The sequence below is a fragment of the Limanda limanda genome, chromosome 11 (assembly GCF_963576545.1).
Source record: "Limanda limanda chromosome 11, fLimLim1.1, whole genome shotgun sequence".
NCBI classification, from domain to species: Eukaryota; Metazoa; Chordata; class Actinopteri; order Pleuronectiformes; family Pleuronectidae; genus Limanda; species Limanda limanda.
The window spans coordinates 16,908,432-16,930,818 of NC_083646.1; the positions used below are offsets into that span (position 1 = coordinate 16,908,432).

General features: G+C 42.7%; 1 protein-coding gene and 1 pseudogene across 1 annotated transcript in view; one reads left to right on the top strand and one right to left on the bottom strand.

Moving 5' to 3' along the window:
- The window catches only part of sntb1 (syntrophin, basic 1), a 37,404-nt gene extending 26,342 nt beyond the window's left edge, over window positions 1–11,062 (bottom strand). The window contains exon 1 of the mRNA XM_061080443.1: window positions 10,267–11,062. Coding sequence (XP_060936426.1) covers window positions 10,267–10,822 — 556 coding nt within the window. The 5' untranslated portion in view covers window positions 10,823–11,062. The remainder of the gene's footprint in view (window positions 1–10,266) is intronic.
- A 7,514-nt stretch (window positions 11,063–18,576) lies between these two features.
- On the top strand, window positions 18,577–21,662 carry LOC133013626 (E3 ubiquitin-protein ligase TRIM39-like; annotated as a pseudogene).
- Window positions 21,663–22,387: the final 725 nt, after the last annotated feature.

Consider the following 22,387-nt stretch of genomic DNA (forward strand, 5'->3'; position numbering starts at 1 on the left):
AAGGCCATAACAGACTCCGATGGGCTTTTCACTTCGGCTATTGTCGTAAAATGTAAGTATTCTTTCTGATAATTCAAACCTTGTCTCTGCTGCTACCGGCAAGCAGGAAGAAAAAGAAAGTCACAGCCCCGATATTTTAGAGATTCGGTCACAGCACAAGCTGCCGGGCCCACCTGAGAAACTTTCCGAAGCAGTAAAAACAAAAAGCTTTACTTGTAAAAGTCAAACTCTGACTCACTGGAGGCTTTAGAACTATTTTAAGATCCCTCCTGCTTTTAGGTTTGAGAGGGGGAGAAGAAAAGGGAAGTCAGGACACATGTTTCAATGAAAGACAGAAATTGAGAGGCAGAGATAAAGGGGGTGCTTAGCACCCTCTCTCTGTCCTGAGCGTTCTGAATCCCTGGTATGCCCTGGATGTGTAATTGGCATATCCCACTGTATGAGCCGTGTATAATTGGCATATGGCTGGTGGCATTTGTAATCCAGCATGTGAGTTATTCTTGGGAGAAGGCACTATGGGCCCCTGTGGAACGGTGTAACAAGCCTAACCGCCAACCTGTAGAGACGAGATGACAGACTGACACAGAACACAGAGGAAGAGATGGGGGTGACGTCCTCATTGGACCCACAGAGACGATGTGATCCGATTGCACAGCAGAACAATCCACTAAGTCGTGTCAAATTAAAGAAGGAAGAAATGGCTGAAAGATTCTGTTTAGATTTGGGTCAGAAGGAAAAAACACATTGTCGACAGAGAAAAGGTCTTCGACACAACACTGGTGACTCCCACGTTTGTTCGTAGTATGTTCTGTCAGGGAGATCTGGTGTTGGTCATATTCCCTCTTGCTTCCTATTGCAGCAGCACTCAAGTTGGTGCCGTTAAGTCCGACAATCCTCTCCTGAGTGTTGGACTCTAATGTCAATCACAGCCACAAAGACTGCAGATCACATGCTTCTTCCGAAAAGTGTCAATGCACGCTGCGCCTGCAAAGCTCCAACCTGAACTGTGATTGATCAGTAGAGCTGCTCCTGTTTCTGATGTCGGAAGAGATTACCGACATTTTCGTGCCTCTGCTCACTGAGATCCCTGCTTAATATCAATCAGCTCTTTTCAGAAAGGAAAAGAATAGGCACATTTCCCAAACTCAGATGTGAGGAGTGGTGTCTGGGTTGAGCCGGCATAAGCAAGACATGACGTATAAATTCCTTCCGCGGAAACCAACGCATTTTTGATCATAGCATATTGACACTAATGTCCGCCCTTATTGCCAAAAGCTCTCAAATCTCTTTGTCTTTCCAAGTCTACAACTTCATCGCCATCTTTTACATGTATGACAGGCTCGTCTTCATCCTGAGATATGTGTATTCTTCTAGCTTAGAAACGTCATCAAGACACCTAATCACTCGAAGTTTCCTGCTGTATTCTGACACGGATGGTTTCCACATACAACCCCTCTGGAAAATTGCAAGGGAATGTCGGCACTGTAAAACACAGTGACCAAACCAATGTAAATACAGCGTCTGCATGGCTCAGCCTCAAACTCAGAAATGAAACAAGATGAATCCTTCACCTTCCCTCCTTATCATAAAGTTAATGAAACCTTGTAAACACAGTCACCGTTGGGATATAATTAAAGCATGATAAGACCTAATCAGGTACAATACATCCATCTAGTGTTGCAGGGCGGATAGCAACAGGAGAAACCAGACGCTGAGCTATAAATCAAAAGCTGCGACTCCCAGGAAGCCCATTAACCTCCTGCATTAACAATCAATCTGGCTTTACACTTTACAGAGCCTCACTTATTACCATGAGGAGTGTGGAGGGAACTGAAGAATGAGAACGAGTGAATGGAGAGATGGTATTGAAAAAATATAACAATTAAACATTCTTATAATTGATTATTCGTTCTTAATCAAGCAAAATGCCAAATATTCTGTAACTTTATAGTAAGAATGCGAGTAAGTTCGAATTTTCTTTGACTTTTCATTTTAAATTGAAAATATTTGGCTTAGAATTGGTGGTTGGACAAAAATGATATCTCTTTGTGATAAACTTTTTGACGCTTTATGGGCTTAACAATTTTTTAAAAAAAACTTTATTGACAAATTTAACAATATTGGAAACAATCATTAGTTACAGTCCTATTTTTCAAAATGTCTCTGTATTGATGTCACTACCACAGTCCACTCACTGAACTGACTAATTGAAAACACACACATCTATAATGAAAATATCATGATTAGTAGGGGATATGTTTTCCATTAACATTTACAGAGGCAGCCTGGAAGGAGGAAACATAAACTCATTGAGAAGCGTCACTGTGGCCAGAAATAAAACGGTTATAGCTGTAAGTGTTTCCAGTGGAAGGGAAAATAAACGGGGTGGAGTCCGTGTGATCATTACATTGGAAGTGTGCAAACGTACATTGCATTTCCCCTGGGTCATGTTTTTATTCCATAACAGCAACAGCACGACCAACTCTGCACAATAACCTCAATACCACGATAAGAACTTGCAGAGGAGAGAGCTGCCGCTGCTCGAGCCTTCGTTTGCAACCAGGCGTGGAGCTGCGGGTTTTACATAAGTTACACAACAACAAAAAACGTCCAAATGAGCGGCTGCCCTCCTACAACTGTCTGAGTCTATTTTCCATTTATCCAGCATTCATGCATTAGATAAAGCGAGAGCATGGATACAAACGCACAACTAAATCTGTTCTTTACTGTGACTCCCACTCTTAACTTCATTTCGAGGTCATTCTTATAGTAGAGCAGCTGTTCAAATCCCCAATTAAAATACCATTCACTGCCCTTCATGACCTTGAAAAGCTGTTCGCTTATTTATAATCTGCATGTAACCCTCTATTCACTTACACTTCCATCCATCCATCCATCCATCCATCAGATGCTCAGTGAACCCAGCAGCTTGTGAACTTCAGAATCTTCAACATAACTTCACGTTGAATACACACAAACACACACTTGTTCAGTCATACCTCTGTGTGTTTGTGCAGCACCAACCCCCAATCACATACACACACATAGGTTTGTGCTGCTATCCTTATATGGACTCCACATTGACTTCCATTCAATGTGGACAGCCTCACAAAACTTAATCCTTAACCTGAACCATGACCAATTATTGGAGAACCTTAAACTAACCCCAATTCACATTTTACCCCTAATCTTCACCTAATACGTTAACCCTTACCTAAACCTAATTATTCTAAACCTTTAAAACTGTAAAAGCATGTTTAAAACAGACCCAAAATGTCTTCATTCAGTTCAAACATGCTCAAAATAGTTCTTACAGAGATGTATGTATGAGTATTTTAGGGATTGTATTTGTGAGAAAATGTACCAAACAACTGCCTCAGATTAAATCAGTGGGAGAAAGACTATGAGGTTTAACATATTCAGAAGTTGGAAAGAGACCAGACAAGGGTAAAGAGGCAGAAAAGTAGAAAAAAGGCTGCTCTGATTGCGGAATGAATACTTTCGCTCTTGCACTGGTACCTGGATACTAAACAAATCCAGTCTCATGGCTTCTTTTTGTGGGTTTGGACCAATGCCCCAGAGAGTTCAAATATCATCTTAAATGAACAGTGAACAGGAAGTAAGATGGTGCTGATCTTTGAACTTCATGTCAAACAGTTACCAACTGGCACACATCCTAGAAGAGGCAGAAAAATGAGCTGACAGGGAACTAGTTTGACAGGTCTTCTATGTAAAGTACTGAAGATCACAATAAATAATATATATGTAGCTGAAAATGGAGCAATGATTATGTGAATGTGGGAATTATGTGTGGTTAAATAGGTGCTATTAAAAACACATCTCAGGGGATTATTTGCCAAATACTATGTTTGCATCTACTGTATAAAGACGTGTGACATTTCCATTACACTAAGCAATAACCCAAATATTACAGACCAAAGAACCTCATTAATATGTTAATACAGAGAAATCAGGTAGACATTGTTTAAAAAAAATGACAACGAATATTAAACTGTAAATCTGTTGCCATGAGAACGCAAAGCTTGACAGAGGCATTTAAATGGGGTGGGGATTAACACACGGCCAATTCACCAGGTGCCATCAATAATCTTTTTTTCTTCCCCAGTCATAGTAAAACTTTATGAAAGCAACTTGTTCGTATATCAGAAGGAGGTTTCCACAAAGAGACTTTTTGCAAAGACAACATGCGGAAAAGATTAAAAAGCATGGTACTCATCTTCATGATCATCAGACATTAAACCTCAGGGCTGCGTGTTACATGTTCCATCATCGGCATCAGAAACCACAGAAAGTGGGAGCAGATGGCAGATTTTTTTACAGAAAGCGTCCACAGAAATCAGTGAAGCGACACAACAGCCGTTATATTTTGGGTCATCTGTGGTCACCCTGTTTAATAGTTCCTCAGTTTCCTAATTGGACTGTGTAACTGAAGCGTTCAGAACAGTTCAGTCTTATGATTCCCATCACAAGAAACAAACGGAACAAAACAAACACGATGATTACACCTGGAGGGGAAAGGAGTTTTTTTGTCTTTCTCAAACAAAGCTGACAGGAAAAACAGATGAGCCTCGGCTTTTGTTTTCGGCTGTATAAACATCCACAGAGGAGGCGAACGAATGATTCATGCTATTATCTTCGCCACAACAATCGCTGCTGCAACTCCACGCATTGTTTTAATCATCGCCATCATCCACTCTGCGTCAGACTCTGCAGACGGTGGCGGAGGAGATGATAGCTCCTCTAATGACATAAACAGTCAGCTGGTGGACACGTACAGTAGACGATCTGTCTCTCGTACACTGGTCCACATTTTCACTGTAGTAGCAGTCTAGACTGATACAGAGTACACCTAATTACACCTATAAATATGCTCAGGTCGACACATGCTCATCGACACAAACACACACACACACACACACACACACACAAACAGCCATCCAGATGTCAGGTGATGACAGGTATGGCTTATTAAGGGCTCAACAGGAGAGCTGAGTCATTTCCTGTCTGCTGTAGTTTGGCAGATGTTCATCTTTTTTCCATTATTGATTTCTTCTTCTCTGTGGCTGCAGTGAAACTCCAACCTGCACTATCTACGTCAAAGATTTCATATTTATCAATTCTAGATAAAAGCGTTTCCATCATTTCATATGGGTCCTGAGATTGATATGAATTGACAAAGATGAGCAGCCCTGACTAGGCATGGAAGGTCTTTCAAGTTTTGGATTTCTCCAAAATTATGCGTTTGTGCTTTTGGCTGTAGTGTGATCAAAACTCTGCATCTAAAGAGTTTGGGGAGTATTTCTAATTTACCTTCCAGAAACCACATACACAACAGCAAAGACTAGAAGCTTGTTTGTCCCTAAGCTGCAGATGTTAAAAAATCCAACTAGCTTACAACCTACAGTAGTATTAGCCTTTTCCCTTACTACTCATTTGAACAAGGACATACCGACAATATGTTATTTTGTGGGGTTCAGTCTTTAAGCGTGAAGCCCACGTGAAGCCATTGTGTCTCAATCCCCATCTGCTGGCTAGCTGCAGTATAGGTCATAAATCCCGCCTCCACCATGTTAGTGGATGGAAAAAGTCATAGTTTACATCATATACGTTTTTTTCAAAGATGGTTTCTGGCGTTTACAGTAATTTGTTATCACACTGAGGTATGTTCAAGTGTGCATCATTTTTAAATGTTTCTAAAGTTTTAGGAATAGGTTGAAAAGTTGAACGATTGGTCAAGCATGTGCATTGTTAGACATGGCTGCTGCAGCTCCAGCTCCATAGCTACGGCACAGACTCTGGCTCCTAATAGTGGGAGGAAGAGGAGATGTCTCCATCCCCTGTAAAAGGCAGAATACTGGGTTTTCTGAGGAAAATTTGACAAATAATATTGTTTTTTTGAAGTGAAAGACAAGCCAGTGTTCCTAGTTTGTAAGGATGTGGTTGAATTACAAGTGGAAACATGAGTCTGACAAGCAGAAGTTACCAGACCACATTTTGACAGAGACGATGTTACTGTTTGTAAGCAAGTTTTGTGGTGAGCGAGCCAATTAAGAAGAAGCTGAAACCTCATTCAGGAAAATTTGTAAAGGAGGCTTGTTCCTACTGTAAAGCTGCTGAATCTGGTAACAGTAAAATTCTTTCAGAGTGTCAGTTTGTCACAAAGAGCTGTGAGGAAGCAGATTACTTATATGGTACCCAATGCTGAAAAAATACAGAAGCACAAGATGTTTCCTGTTTTTTTTCCCCTCTGTCCTGTAATAAAACAACAGACATAACAAACACAGCTCTACTAGACATTTCTGCGCGTATAGAACTGCTGCCGAATTTGATACGAGGAAGGCTGTGGCAGGGGGAGACTGGAAAGGGATGACACTGCATTTCCATACTCTGCAAGAACAAAATACTTTCTATGACATGTGGATATACTGGTGAGTTTACAGGAATCTGTCGAGAGGTTTCACCTAATAAGGAGTAAAGAAAAGGGACTGAATATATGTGTTACATTTAATGTAGAGCCAGCTGATGTCCCTGACAGACTAGAAAGCAAAATAACTGAGCTGTAAAGCAACAACAAGCTCCCTCTGCTCCAGTTCTATTAACTGTAATTATGTCCTGAGGATTTCCCCATCCTGTGGAGACATGCACTGAGGTTTGCATGACGACCTGCTGAGATGTTCTTTTTTTCTCTCTTGGAAAGACTCGGTTCTACTCAAGGCAAGAAGCATCATCATCACTACCATCTTACATCAGACCCATTGCCGAAGACAAGCAGTCCCAGTGATTTTATGCATTAACTCACGATGGTTTAGGGACGTGCCTGAAGCTTGGTGACAGTATAATCGCCAATCACTGTTTCATGTTTAGAAAACACAACATAGCCAGCTTTTATGCTATCAATACCAAGCTAAAGAGAAATACACAGTAAAATAATAAAATTGACAAAACCAAATGAACACACACCAGGTTAGCCCGTTGCCTGTGCTTTCACATTAACGTGATTTAATTCGCTTACACCAGTGTTTGTTTGGAGATGATACGATTGGCTGGTGCCTCTATTGTTGCATAAATAGTTCAGCTCTTCTCAACTTCTGCCGTATGCATCGCGAGCAACGCGAAGGGACCACAATGCACCTCTGCAACATATGACACAAAGTTTATGAACAGCGTTTCAGTTTACGCAGCAAATGCCGACGAGTGAGTCCAGCGTTCGATTAGTTTACAGCAGCAAAAGTACAGCGAAAATAATAGTCAAATTATTATGGCTGAATTCTTCTAATCAATGTAGTAAATACTGTTATTTTGCTGATGTCCTCAGTTACACGTGTTATTCCTTGCCCTTCTCCTGTCACGTGTGGCTCTGCCTGAGGTTTCTACGATTCTTTCCCTGTTGAAAGATTTTCTCGGTAGTTTTCCTCACTCTTCTTGAGGGTTAAGGACAGAGTGTCGCCCCTTGCAGTTGTCTGACCCTGTGAGACAAAAGTGTTATTTGTGAATAAGAGCCGTACAATCTTTAGAGTGAAGTTACACTGCGCTGTACCGGTTCAATTGGTTCATTTTCAGTACAATCTTGTTTGTTGCTCATCATCAGTTTGTAATTGTAGGCATTTGTCATACATAACCAATCTTTCACTGGACCACCATGTTGGCACTGGCTGTGGTTGTAATGGAGGAGCTTTGTATCACAGCTGCAGAGGCTTGATCGAACCACAAAGGGAATTTACATGTGGCTTGTCAGACAGCACACGGAGCCACTGAACACAACCACAGAGTCTGCACCTCTGACATGAGAGCTTGAATCCCAGTGCTTTGTTTGGAGAACGTTTGTTTTTTACCAGAGCTTCAATTTGTTACTCTCTTACAGCCTGCCTCAAATGGGAGCGAGTGGTCCATATCTGAGCTGCCTCCGTCCACCATCCTCCTAATGAGACCCACTTACACAAACACACGAAAAATACAGTGCACACGTCCTCTCCCAAGAGACGTGTACTATCTCCTAGCGGTTGAGATGTTTCCTCCTGATCTCACTCCTCATGTAACACAGTCTGCTTCTCTCACTCCTTAGACGGTGACGCACGTTCAGAAATAAACGCACTTGTCAGGCTTTACATCTCACTGCTCACGTCTTTTTAGTAAACGTTTACGTGCTTGGTCACATGTTAAGTACCTTTCACACTGAGCAGACACCCACAAAATCCAGAGAAAATGCACCTTAATGTCATTTTATCTTCTGCCTATTTGTGTCACTGCTTTCCCAAATGCAGACAGCTGTGGTGAAATACTGTGTAACCCTGACAGTCACCTGCACTGTCACCTGTATATCAGTCTTTTAGCCTCCCCTGTTAGCTTTCCAGTTGCGTCTCTTTCTGCTGCCTCTCTCCCCTTCTCACCATTAAGACCAGTAAATTCACATTTCAGCTCCAACCCCCTCCCTTTTCTTTCTCTCTCTCTGCTCAATAGTGCCCGGTCCCTTCCTTCTCTCCTTCTGTCTTATCTTGGTAAGTTTACAGCTGGGACCTGCTTTCCTCTCTGCAGTGTAGCCTCTGTACTCCCCCGGGAACGCTCATCACAAAGTATTTAGGTGTGTGTGTGTGTGTGTGTGTGTGCGTGTGCGTGCGTGTGTGTAAGAGAGAGAGAGACTTTGTTCTTTGTACAATCTTGGGTGCAAAAGTCCTCACAGGAACAGGAAAAAATCAGAAGTGGGCACAATTTCCAGTACATGAAAGTGTAAGTGTGTGTATGTGTGTGTGTGTGTGTGTGTGTGTGTGTGTGTGTGTGTGTGTGTGTGTGTGTGTGTCAATGTGTGGGCGTGGTTGCATGTGTGTAAATGATGTTCAGCCATCACAGTGGAGTCTGCCCGCCATCAGCCTAATTGTCATCCTCACTTGTGGCTAACAAAATCTGCAAAACACCAACTTTGCCGCACTGCTCCTTGGGTTTGAATTCAGAGCTCTTTCTTAGAGAAGTGCACCAGGAGGTAAAAGGAGACAACATTAGTTTGATCTCGCTTGTTTCTCCCACGGCACCTCTGGCTTAATAATAACTGTTTTTCCTTAGAAATCCAAACTGTTTTTTTTAACAAAAAGCTCCAGTCAGCCTCCTTTTTTCCCCACTATGGCACACAGCCAGTGCGTCCCCACGGCAACACACACACACACACACACACACACACACACACACACACACACACACACACACACACACACACACACTTTAGAAACAGCCTCGTCCCTTCTACTAGTGGAAATGAAATACATTTCCTGAGATGCCCGGAAAAAAAGTGTCAATTCTTCTTTCACTTTGGTTCCCTAAGATATAGCGAGGCTGTAGGCAAACCTGACACTTTGAAGATTAATGTGATTTTTTTTTTCAAGAAATGAGATATGAATAGAAAAATCTGATGTAAGAAAAAGAATGCCACCTCTCCTTTTGACTAGAGGGCCGATGGGAGTAGGTGGGATGTATCGGTCGCATGTAGCCTGCGCTTACTAGCTTTTCCAGGATCACCAACCCTAGCTTTAACATGCAAACATCTGAGGATCTGAACTTCTGAAGATCTACAAGTGTCACATTGACATTAAACAGTGTTCAAAAGAACCTTGAACGTAAAGTCAATATTTGGCCACTTCTATCAGACAACCACAGCCCTGACATATCCACATAGAGGTATCACGCCATTGACAGGTGACGCAAGGAAAACAATTGTGGATTTCTATAGGCTTGCTGCAAAAAATTGAAAATATTACCACTCAACAGAATATAGAACATATAGGTCCAGACATTCTGATGCAGAAAAGTGACATAATCAATTCTTATATATTTATATATGTATATATTTTTGTTGTTTTATATATATGTATATATTTTATTGTACTTTCCACTCCAGCAGCACAAGAACACTTCCCTATTGGACACTGACACAAATACATCATTGCATTCCATTCCTGTAAATATGTTCTCCGTATGTGATTTATGTATTTATGTCAGTGAGGTGTTTAAGTGTTTAAGTGTATAAGCTACTGGATAATCTAAATTTCCCTTGCGATTAATAAAGTATCCATCCATCTATCCATCTATCAATCTATCCATCTATCCATCTATCTATCTATAATGAACCTTTAACTCCTATCTGGCCAGGTATGCTCCCTGAAATAAGACCCGATTGGCCTCTAGGTGAATGAGAAAAGTTTAGGATTCACACTCTGCTTCTGTCCTACTCTTACACCTAGTCCCTCCAGCCCATCCTACCTTCCAGAGTCACGTCTTTCCCGGCCCGTTTCAGCGCCTGCACCGCCTCGTCGTGGGTCGCGTCCCGCAGGTTCATGCCGTTCACGGACAGGATGGCGTCCCCCACGTACAGAGCCTGGGTCAGATCCGCCGCCAGCCCCTCGAAGATCTTACTGATGAGGATGGGCATTTTGTTCTCCTTGCCGCCCTTGATGCTGATCCCCAGCCCGCCGATCTCCTGCTTGCACACCTTTACGCACCGCTTCCTGTTGGCGATCGCCTCGGGCACCCGCTGCGGGGGGTCCGTGGACGCGGTGCGCGCGTTGGGGGGGCCGTTGTTGGAGTTGGTGTTGTTGTTGTTTTCCAGGTAGGATCCGTGCGTGACCACGTCGGAGTTCACATGGTCGCTCACGCCGTCGCTCTCCTCGCAGCTCAGCGTGAGAGCTTCCTCGTTCAAGTTGGCCCAAACTTTGTGCCACAGCTCCCGCACCAGCACCTCCACGAACCCACTCTTGGGCACCCCGGAGGAACCCGCGACTACCACCGCCATCTTTGGAGCATTTCTCTCAAATACCATGCCACATGAGTTCCCGGCTCACACACACATACACTCACTCACTCACACACACACGCGTGCACTCTTCCACCACGCCGTCTCCGTGGCGCACAGGCTGGACTTTGCCCCTGTGAAGTTTCCTGCGGGACTTGTCAGGAGGCGTCCCGACCAACCCGCCCCGAGCCCTGTGGGCGCACACTGCCCTCCGCTCCACCCAGCAGGTCCGATCGACTGGGTGGAGTTTGCTCCCACAGATCCGATCGACTGGGTGGAGTTTGCTCCCACAGATCCGATCGACTGGGTGGAGTTTGCTCCCACAGATCCGATCGACTGGGTGGAGTTTGCTCCCACAGATCCCATCTCCAGATAGACGCGTCTCGCAACCAACATGTCCTTTCCACACCACGTGCGTGACGTGACGTGTGGGGTGCAGAGGTAAACACCCCAGAGAGTGAGGAGGAAAACCAACATCATCACTCTCGAACCCAGAACTGCATCAGTTTCACCTGCAGCGTGCTGATAACATCTGTGATTCATACAGTGGCGATGACACATCCTGCTCTGTGGAGGAAGCGTGTTCAGAGAAGAAACGCATCATGATTGTCAAGTGGTGCACAGTACTGCTGTTAGTTGTTTTACCACGTTTGAGGTGACAGAGGAGAAAACTAGACGGTCCCATTAATAAAACACCATTTTGAGGAAATAGACTCTGTGACATTGCAGTTAAAGTGACTTCCCAGGTTTCGGATGTCCACTGGGACGCACTCTGCTCTGTTTGGCCGTGTGCGCGTTGTCGAAGTGCGCTCGGCTACGCGCGTAAAGGAATGCGCCTGTGCCGGTTGTGATGTTTCAAAAAGTTGGTGAGAGCTCTGACATGGAAAGACCCCCCCTCTCCTCTCTGGCGCGTTACTCTCCATCTCCATTAACAGTCATCATATATACAGTCCATGGTTATAATGAGTGGAGCTGCAGGGGGCCCTAGTGCACTTGCACCTGTACCTATAGCTCTCTCTCTCTCTATTTCCCTATCTATCCATCTATCTATCTATCTCTGTGTGTGTGTGTGTGTGTGTGTGTGTTTGTGTGTGTGTGCGTGTGCGTGTGCGTGTGCGTGTGTGTGTGTCTGTGTGTCTGTGTGTGTGTGTGTGTGTGTTTGCGCGTGCACCAGGATGTGATGATGTCTGGGGGAAGATATATCTTATGAAGCATCTGTTGTAATTTAAAGGGATAGTTCACCCAAAAATGAAAAAAATCGTAAATTATCTACTCACCACCACCATGCTGATGGAGGGAGTGGGTTGAAGTTTTTGAGTGCACAAAAACACCTCAAGAGTTTCAGGGGTAAACCAATACAATTGAAGTAAATTGAAACCCCACTTCTTCAAACGTAAAAGAAACAAATCAAATGTAACATAAACAAGAGCAGCAGTAGTTTTTTATGTATTGTATTTATTCACTAGTTTATTTTACGTTAGAGGAAGTGGTCCCCAGTTACTTCTATTGTATTGGATTTGGCTGCAACACTGTTTATCCCTGAAACTCCAAAAGAGTTTTGTGGACTCAAACCCTTCCCCCACCCCTCCATCGGCAAAGTGGTGAGTAGATAACGAGTGCATTTTCCTGTTGGGTGAATGATCCCTTTAACACCACTCAGCTATCTGAGTATTTTCTATGAAGAGATTTTCACTTCATAGCTTCACATCGATACAAAGATGCTGCACGTTGATCTGTTGGAAAGGTCGCTCCGCCATCTAGTGGTGATTTGGTAAACTAACGTTAAAAAAAAAAAAGTCAGCTGAACTGTCCAGACACAAATATTTGTTTTAAATTATTTTGGCTACAAGTAGAAGAAAACTGTGACAAGAAAATGGTAACAGCCAGGATCGCCCAGGGTACTAGACTTTATTGAAATGAAATTAAAAAAAAATGATGTATTCATTATGTGAAGAAAAAGTGAATGTAATCCTTTTGAATTATATAGGTTTTCCTAACAAACATGTACTCAAAGTATGTATAGGTACTTCTCCCTATATATTAATTTATTGCTGTTCTTTTTTAATTTATATTTCAGGTATTTTTTGTTATTTTACGTTTTCTATTTCGAGTTATATTGGGATGAAAGATAAATATCTTAAATATGAAAAAGATATAAAGGCATTATCTCGTACCTCATACATATATGATATATATATATATATATATATATATGGCCGTGTATAATTATATATTTTTACAATACAGGAATGTTGCACGCCGATGAGCCAGTCTTCCTCACATTCCCGCCTTCATTTCAGATCATTACTACTGAGCTGCGCCAAAAAGGGTATTAGTTTATTTATGTTGAGAGAGAAACAGAAATAGTAAGATTATTTTGGTTTAATGAGGTGTGGGAGCCACACTTGATTTGTACTTTCATATGGAAATAGGCCATCAGATCAAATGCACATTCTTTGTTGTGGTAATGACCTTCAGAACAAACATGCAAACAAACAGAGCATGCAATCTTATTAAAGGTGCATATTATTTAAAGCACTTTGATTAAAAATGTATTTCAATGAGACGGGGAGCAGATGCACAGACTGGTAGTTACACACAAACACACGGTCATGCATGGGCTTTGTGTTGGTGGTGTGTAAACAGGTTTTTTTGGGGTAATTAAGAGAGAGAGGTGCCCTGCTCAAGAGAACGTCAGTGCTGGGGCAAGGGGGAATTCACGCCTCCTCGCTACATATTTTTTATATAGAAAATGAGAACTTATAAATCTAATGACCCAGTTTCTCTCTGCGTAAAGAAATACAGACTGCAGAACTTTATTAATCTGTATGACGTTCTCCTAGAACAACACAACACAACATAGATCAAATCATATCAGAAACCACAGTTAAGGCTCCATTATGCTTCTACGTATCCGTGTCGCGGAGAGGGACGCACATATGCCACGGAGTCTTTTTGATTTTTGCCTCTCCGACGACCGTCCGTCTGAAAACAATTCACCGCCAAACAGTAGGTGGTGCAACGGAAGACAAGCTTGGAGAAGCCTACCTCACGAGTAATCAGAAGAAGTCCACGCTGTTTATTTACTTACTCCCCACTTCCCTCACACACAGTGTAGGCTACGATGGCAGCTAAATAAAATAAAGTGACACCCAGCAGGTCAAAATTCTGATGTAATAGTTTCTTAGCGCAGCGGTTCCCCGGTCTTGTTTCCGAACTGTGTTGCTAATCCCACAGGTTGAAGCTGCTTGAGGCTACATGTAGCTTGAAGCTACACGGAGCTAGCTAGCTTCCCCCCAGCTTCCACACACAGTCAGCAGGGACTTCCGACACTAACTACTACCCAGTGTTATTGTAGAAATTGTACACGGTATTGTAGAAACAGTGTCATGATAGAAATGGGATTAAAGTCGTGACAGCAGGTTTTTGCAGTGTTACCACCGCAGTTAGCATGGTGGCTAGCCCGATAGCCTAGCCCAGTGGTTCCCAAACTTTTTGTGCCCAAGGCACACCAAAGGACAAATAAAAATTTCAAGGCACACCTATTGTGCAAAATAGCCTTATAACACGTGTTATCACTAATATCATCTGTTTATCTGTTAAGTTTATAATTATTTACTAATGCCAAATAAGATGTGACCAAGACAACTATTCTACTCATGAAATATTTATTAACAAAATACTTCACAAAAATATTTAAACTTTATCAAATTGGGCTTAATCAAACACACCCATTTCAACCAGACAGGTGAGGCAAAGGAAACAGAAATTCAGCAGAGAACTGTCCATGAGAAAGCTGCATGGTCCTGAATCTGACCCACAAATTATAACTGTAACATTTAGAATCAGGCTTTTTTTGTAAATATTCTGCCTACTAACAAATCAGTGGGACACATGTGCCTGTCGGGGCGCACAGATTTTTTTAATCCTTGGTGGCACGGAGGAGAGGGCCACTCGCAAGTCCTGCTCAACAGAGAGCCGTGACCTGGTCTTGTTCTTCATGTGAACAAGAGTGGAGAACGCCAACTCACACAGGTAGGTGGTGGGGAAATGAAGAAGTTGGTCGATAGCGTGGTGGGAGATGGTTGGATATTCTGATGCACAAACCAACCAAAACTGATCGAGTGTGAGCTCACTAAATTTCAGTTTCAGCGTGCGGTCCGCACGGAGCTCTGCGCTCTCCTCTCTCTCCTTCATAGTGAGCTTCTCGGTTGAGGACTCGGACTCCTGGTTGAATGGGTCTCGGATCCAGTCATTGTCCTCGATGTCCGCCACACGTGGAAAATAGCGCTCAAACCTCTCTTTTAAGGTCTGAAGGTGTTCGGCATATATAGCGCGCTCACTGGCTGCCTGTGGCGCAGCTGATGCCAGCGGGAACATGTTCATGGAGCCCTGTTCCAAAGCCTCGCGCCACAGGGTCAGTTTGCCCATAAAGCCCCGAATCTTGTCTGTGGATGATAAAATGTTTTCATTCCAGCTTGGCGTTTAACTCGTTGAGATGCCCAAATATGTCTGCAAGGTAAGCCAGCCTGGCGCACCAGCTCTCATCCGCGAGCCTGTCCTTATGAGGGACAGCGTGTTCACGTGAAAATTCCAAAAGGGGTTGTCGGACTCGGCAGTCTCTGCACTGGTGGTTGGTGGTTTGCTCCGCACGAGAAAGCGCTCCATTTTCCCTCTTGTTTATGTTTTAATGTTGTGTTCACCTGCGCCACTGCGCGAACAGCGAAATGTGGCATCCTCTTTGAGGATTTTTTAAATAGTTTTTAGATAAAGAGTTTGCCTCTGTATTATGGAATGAGTGCATTCAAAGTAGTATATAGTAAATTAAAATAATTATTTTTGTATAGTTGTATACTATATTGCAGTAGGCTATGGTTGTCACAAAATCCCACGGCACACTTGGACTTGCCTCACGGCACACCAGTGTGCCGCGGCACACAGTTTGGGAACCACTGGCCTAGCCCACTAGGGACGTTATGAAAGCTTGTTATAACCGTAAGTGACCGTGCACACATGCCGTCAGTGCTCTCACCAGCCACCATCAGCCGGACAACTCCGCTGGCTTAACACACACGTCACATTAATCGTAGAATCATAGTTGTGTTTGGGTTTGTTGTGACACAGGGAAAGAAGCAGGAAGTTTGAGGTCCGGAAATTACGTTGTACGGAAATTATGTCGTTAGCGGACCAATCACAGCCAAGGGCGGTCCGTAGGCTATCCGAAATAAACACGGACAGTTAGAAATATCAGAGGTGCACGAAAAGCTCTCCGAGGCGCTCGGAGAGGGCGTTCCACGGCGGATCGGGCGGTCCTATCTGTCCGTGTCCGTCAAAACGCAGAAGCATAAAGGAGCCTTTAGGGGTTTCCACTTAAATAGTTGCATGTTTTTGTCTGTGTGTGTGTGTTGATTTAATTAAATTTTAATATAATCAAAGATAATATCATCTCACTTATGCTGTGATGGCTCATTAGGACTCAAAGATAAGCCGATAGGTGAGGTTTTTCTGTTGATGGTTTCGAGCAGCAGTTAATATTGGCAAAAATGAAAATAGTCTGAAAACGCCAGCAAATGTCAAATGAGGGGTAAGGGAACAAGAAGCTATAAAGATGGCTGCAGGATTAACAATAGATGTGGCAGATATCTTTACAGTTGAACCGTTTCAGGGATTGGGATCAGTTATGCAGATACATGACGGTGGAAACTGTGGGACCTAAAGGAGATATCTGGATCTGAAACCACAGAAAAAGAATCAGCTACTGGCAGACCGACGACAGGAAAAAATATGAAAAGATGTTAAAGGTATATATGTATTATATGTAAGAAAGTGAAATGTAAAGTTTATATGAATTAATCACATTTTATAATGTGAATAATTGCAATGTAAAATTAAGTCTATGCTGTCTTAGCTATGGAGTGTGAGCAACAGGATGACGTCAGCAGTCCACAGTTATTGCTGCTGGTGACAATAATAGTAAATATAAACATATGAAACCTTCATACTACCGATCAAAAAACTAGGTTAACATAACTAATGTACTGGTGAGATGGTACCTTACAATTAATTAAATTCCACCATTTAAAATCAAAAATTGTCAGCCAGCAGTAGAGTAAGAAGTGGTCAAAAGGGTTCATATTACATGGGTAATTAAAATAAAATAAATCTGAACACATTGGTGATGCCTCAAAGTCTAGTATTATCAGTTTCTTGCTGATTTAAAATTCAAGAAACCCTTATTACGCTTATATATTTGTAGACAGAAGAAAGAATATACATGATTAATTTCATTTGAGCGAAAACACTGAACCACTCCTTTTGAAGTCAACTCTACGAAAAAGGAGAAATAGGAATCATCGAGTACTAAGTAGTACATGCTGTACTTTGCATTCCAGCCTCTGTTCACTCTTCAGTGAACCTCGGCCTCCGCCTCCTGCTTCTTGTCATTCCTCCTATCTTTTCTCCACCAGATGTCTCTGGTCCTTATTTTTATTCATAAATCTTCCATTGCCTGCAGCTCATCGTCACATTTTCTCCTGTGTATGGACCAGTGTTCTTGTCTCCTTTTTATTCACAAACCACCCAGTTCTTGTTAGTGGGGTTTTGGCTCATGGGCACACTGTGACACACAAAAGCGAATCACCAAAACAAACAAGAGAAAGTATTTATTGAGAATTCTTAATTAGCTGCTGCATTGTCAACCCAGTTCAATTATTGTTATTGAAGGGCCCATTTTATGCTAAATACATTTTTTGGGCTTTTACTATCCGTAATGACCTGAAGGGGTCAGTAGGGACCCTCAAAGTATGAAAACAGTCACTCCGCGGACTCTTTCACTCAGTCCATTCTAAGAAATATGTTATTGAAACATCTCGTTTCATACTTCCTCCCCTGTATGAGTCATTCGGGATCGCACTCGTCACTCAGCCCCACCCAACCGGTACCAGTCCATCCTCCTATTGTAACCGACTGTAAATATGTGGCAGGTTTTTAATAGATGTATCCAAACATAACAATGTGACTTTCAGCTGTGTTTACAGCCAGAGATAGTAAATGCGCCAGAATAAGACTGGCGATAGGCCTGGTCGCGTGTCACTCAAAGTGCAGTCAGCCAATCAGAAGAGGGGTTCAAGAGGCCCTCAGTCTGCATCTCCAGTGAGAGGCAGAAGAGAGGACATGGAAATACACATTGCAGCAGTCTTTTCGACTTTAAACCACTGATATATCATCTTAGGGGTACCAACACCTCAAATAAAATCCCAGAAAGGTGTAAAAAATGGGCCCTTTAAAGGGGTAGTCCACCGCTGCTTCTACCGGAAGCAGCGGTGGACTACCCCTTTAGCGGACATAGCCACACGATGTTGTGCCCAAGGGTACTGAATGCACCTTGAAGAAGGCTATCAGAGGACATTAGGGCTTGAAAACATAGTGTAAATGACTCCGTTTTGGGTCGAATATGAATGTCTGGGCTTGCAGACTCTTGGATGACGCCACATGAGCAGTATGTTGGCATTTTATGTTTTTTTTCTGTTGTTTTATTATGTCTGAAAAAGTGGTCACAATTGACACAATAAGCTGCGACGCTGTTTCCCCCTGAAACTATTAAAGTTTTTTTGGGACTCAAACACGTCACCCACCCCTCCATCGGTATAGTGGAGAGTAGATAATGAGCGACATTTCATCTATCAGTGAACTTTCCCTTTAAGTAGAAGGGAGGAGTCTGCATCAGTGGAGGAGGAGGAGTATTGCATCATTTACAGAGAAATGAAACCACTTGTAACCTCTTATAATAACACAGTGTAGTTCGTGCAAAAACACAAACAACAGAGCTGCACTTCCACACTCCAGCAGGTACAGTTCAACTCATGATAATGTTCCGATGTTCAAGAATATTTACAACTACATGTTACATTTTGTGAAGATTTTAAATCCAGAGAGGTATGAGTTGTAGCTGTTAATCAACTTATTGAGAGGTTTTTAGTTTTTCTGAAACTTCAGTTTGCTGCGAGAGGCATACCAGTCATTTTATGATCTGTTTGCCATCAGAAAGTATCTGATGTGAAATCAGTTTTTAAATTGTTGATGTTGTTGCTGTTTAAAATGGCTAATCCCTACAGGAAAAAATGAAAGATATTATATATTAATAGATATAACATACAGTAAAAGTGTTCATGTACCTTGTCATGTTCATCCCGATCGGAGATGGCTTGTTGTTGTTAATCATATTGATTTAAGTGAATGATTTTTTGACTAGTTCTTTTCATGAAACCACAGTATGACAAAAGTAACTTAATGATCTATTTCCAACAGAAATTGTTTTAGCTAACCTTAATTAATCTGCTGTGTTTATAGTTCCAGTCATCTTTGTGAATAATTATATTTTTGTGTAAAATGGCCAAAACAAAAAGCAATGAATTATCTATGTTTCCTAGACTCTCCTCTCAATATGGCCTCAGCCAGTGGGTTCCTGTCTGAAGATCAGTTCATGTGCTCCATCTGTCTGGATTTCCTCAGCGAGCCGGTTTCTATCCCATGTGGGCACAACTTCTGCAAGGCCTGTATCAGCACGCACTGGAAAGGCAAAGAGCAGTGTCAGTGTCCACTGTGCAACGAGAAGTACAGCAAGGGACTCAAGCTCTGCGTCAACACCGGTTTCAGGGAGGTGGTGGAGAACTTCATGAAACAAAGTGTCTCAGCTAACAATGATGAGCTCGTCAAAGCGGGACAGGTGCCATGTGACCGCTGCACTGGCAAGAAGTTCAAAGCCTCGAAAACCTGTTTGGTTTGTCTGGCCTCTTTTTGCGAAACACACCTTGAGCCTCACCGGAGAATTGCTACATTACAGAAGCACAGACTGGCCGAACCTTTGCAGGACCTGGAGAGCAATGTGTGCAAGGAGCATAACAGGATGTTAGAGCTCTTCTGCAGGGATGACTTGACCCGTGTTTGTGTCCAGTGTACCGAACATAAAGCTCATGATAAGGTCCCTTTAGAGGAGAAGTATGAAGAGACAAAGGTTCAGCTGGAGCAGAAGAAGGAGAAAGTGCAGGAGATGATACAAGAGCGACAAAGGAAGGTCCAGGAACTAAAAGATGATGTGGACATGAGGAGGAAACACAAAGATGAAGCAAAGGTGAATAGTTCTCAGGTCTTCTCTACCTTTTTGGTGTCTTTTGACAGAGGCCTGCATGGGCTGTTGAGGGAGCTTGAGGAGAAGCAAAGAGCAGCAGAAAGACAGGCTGAGGTGCTGGTCAAAGAACTGGAAAGAGAAATCATCGAGCTCCAGAAAAGAATCACTAAGCTGGAGAGCATCTCACACACTGAAGACCACGTCCAGCTCATCAAGCGCTTCCTGTCCTGCTCCTCCTCCCTCCCACGCACAAAGAACTGGTCTGATGTCGGTATCAGTGGCCACCACCGTGTGAAAGATGTCAAGAGAGCGCTGACAGAGCTGGAGGAGACGCTCGCTAAAGAGGCTGAGCGAGCTAGTCGTGAATTCAAGGTGAGTTGTGATAAAATCATCAGCGAAGAAACTGAAAAAAGGGTTGACACACGCATTACCATAGAGATGCTGCCCGAAGGCATAAAGTTGGGAGTAATGGGGGTGGGAGGTGGACATGGCGTTTGATCCTCGCACTGCAAGTGATATGCTCGTGTTTTCAGAGGATTTAAAACAAGTACAAACTCCTCATGTTATGTGGATTTCAAATATCCCGAAAAAGTTCAACAAATATGCCTACGTGTTGGGAAATCAGGGCTTTTCTGAAGGCAGATTCTACTATGAGGTGCAGGTCGCAATGAAGACCGGATGGGATTTAGGAGTAGCTAGAGAGTCGGTGCGTGGGAAGAAGACAATCACACCTAACCCGAGGGAGGGAGTCTGGATCATTAAATTGAGGAACAGCATCAAATACTCGGCTCTGAAAAATGTCTCCGTCAACCTCCGATTGATGAACAAACCAGAGAGGGTCGGGGTATTTGTGGATCATGAGCAGGGGCTGGTGTCCTTCTATGATGTGGACAATGCAACTCTGATCTACTCTTTCACTGGTTGCACATTCAATGAGAAAATCTACCCATTCTTCAGCCCCGGTCTCCCTGAGGATGGTATAAATTGTGCCCCCCTGGTCCTGTCATCAGCCCCCCCGAAATCTCGACCAGAGTAGAAGGAGAATCAACAACGCAGGGAACCGACACATTTTATGTCTTGATTATTTTTCTTGTTGCTGTGTTCTTTCATTTCATCGGGTCGCTGTGAATCATTAAGTAGAGTGGGTTGTCCACTAAAAAGGTTGATGGTTTGATCCCGGCTCCTCAATTCTGTGTACCAAAGTGTCCATAGTCAAAATACTAGACAGTGTGTGTCTGTCTGTATTTAGTGAGGAGAATTATTTAACTCTGTGATAAAAGAAGTAGTCAGACTATAAACAGGGAACAGAGGACAGACTTTGAAAACCCATTGACCTGTTATGTCGTCAGACGATAGACAATGAGTTTCGAGATTGACAGATCTGTAGAGGGAAATAATTGGGAATACTCTCTTTCTCTTAACATGCTGTTTTGTTTTTTTGTACATAGTGTTGCATGTTTATTTTTACCCATACCGTACCGTGTATCTCTTTTAATCTCATTAATCGTGTGCATTTAACAAAATCTATCAAATCAAATAAAACAGTTTTTCCCAACTTGTAGAGACAGGGAGGAATTTCGTCTCCTTCCAGTCACAAACTCATCTGACACTTCATCATGACAATATCTTGTAAACAGACAATATCTAACATGTTATTCTGATTTATTATGCTTCCTTATGTGGTTGTGAATTAGCTGTGTTTGATTAAAAATTTACATAAAGTTTTCCTTTGATAACGAATCCTGAGAGTTGTCATTTCTCAAATGAATCAATGTCTCTAAGATGTAGAGTACACCCAGAGCTCTGAAGGCAGCCACCTGCTCTAATGGGGCTACAGTGTCAATTGGGGATGTAGTGAGTGAGGTAGGTTGGGAGGTTTAGGGTCAGATTCATAAATCATTTCCTAATAATTTAGTTGTAGGCAGCCTCAGATTTTCTCAAACGAGTCCTTATCCCGTATTTGTATGTTTTTAGTTTCTGTCTTTATTGTGTTAGTGACATTTAATTTTAACATTTTGGTCACCAGTGTTAGGTCAGGCCTTATTGATTCGTATGAATATGAGAAAATGGAATTTATTGTTTTAAAAAAAACTAGACCCGTCACTGAGATCACAGCACTGATCGACCCATAAACAATCCACGCCAGCCTCTCTTTTACCCAGGCTAAATCAAAGAGTGCACAACAAACACACACACTCAGGCTCCAGGACATCACATTTGGGTTCTTAGTGTGAAAAGGGAAAATGTACTAAACAAGAACAACAGAACCTCACATTTTAATATCACAAGTTTAAGAATGGAATTCATTTCTTAACCCTTTATGAGTGCAATCAAAGAGCTGCTGAGACTAAAGAGGTGGAGAGCTGGGTTGTCCACGAATCAGAAGGTGGGTATTTCAAGCCACTGCTCCTCCCGTTTGCACTCTAAAATGTTTTTAGCCAAAATAGTGTGTGAGTGAAGAAGCA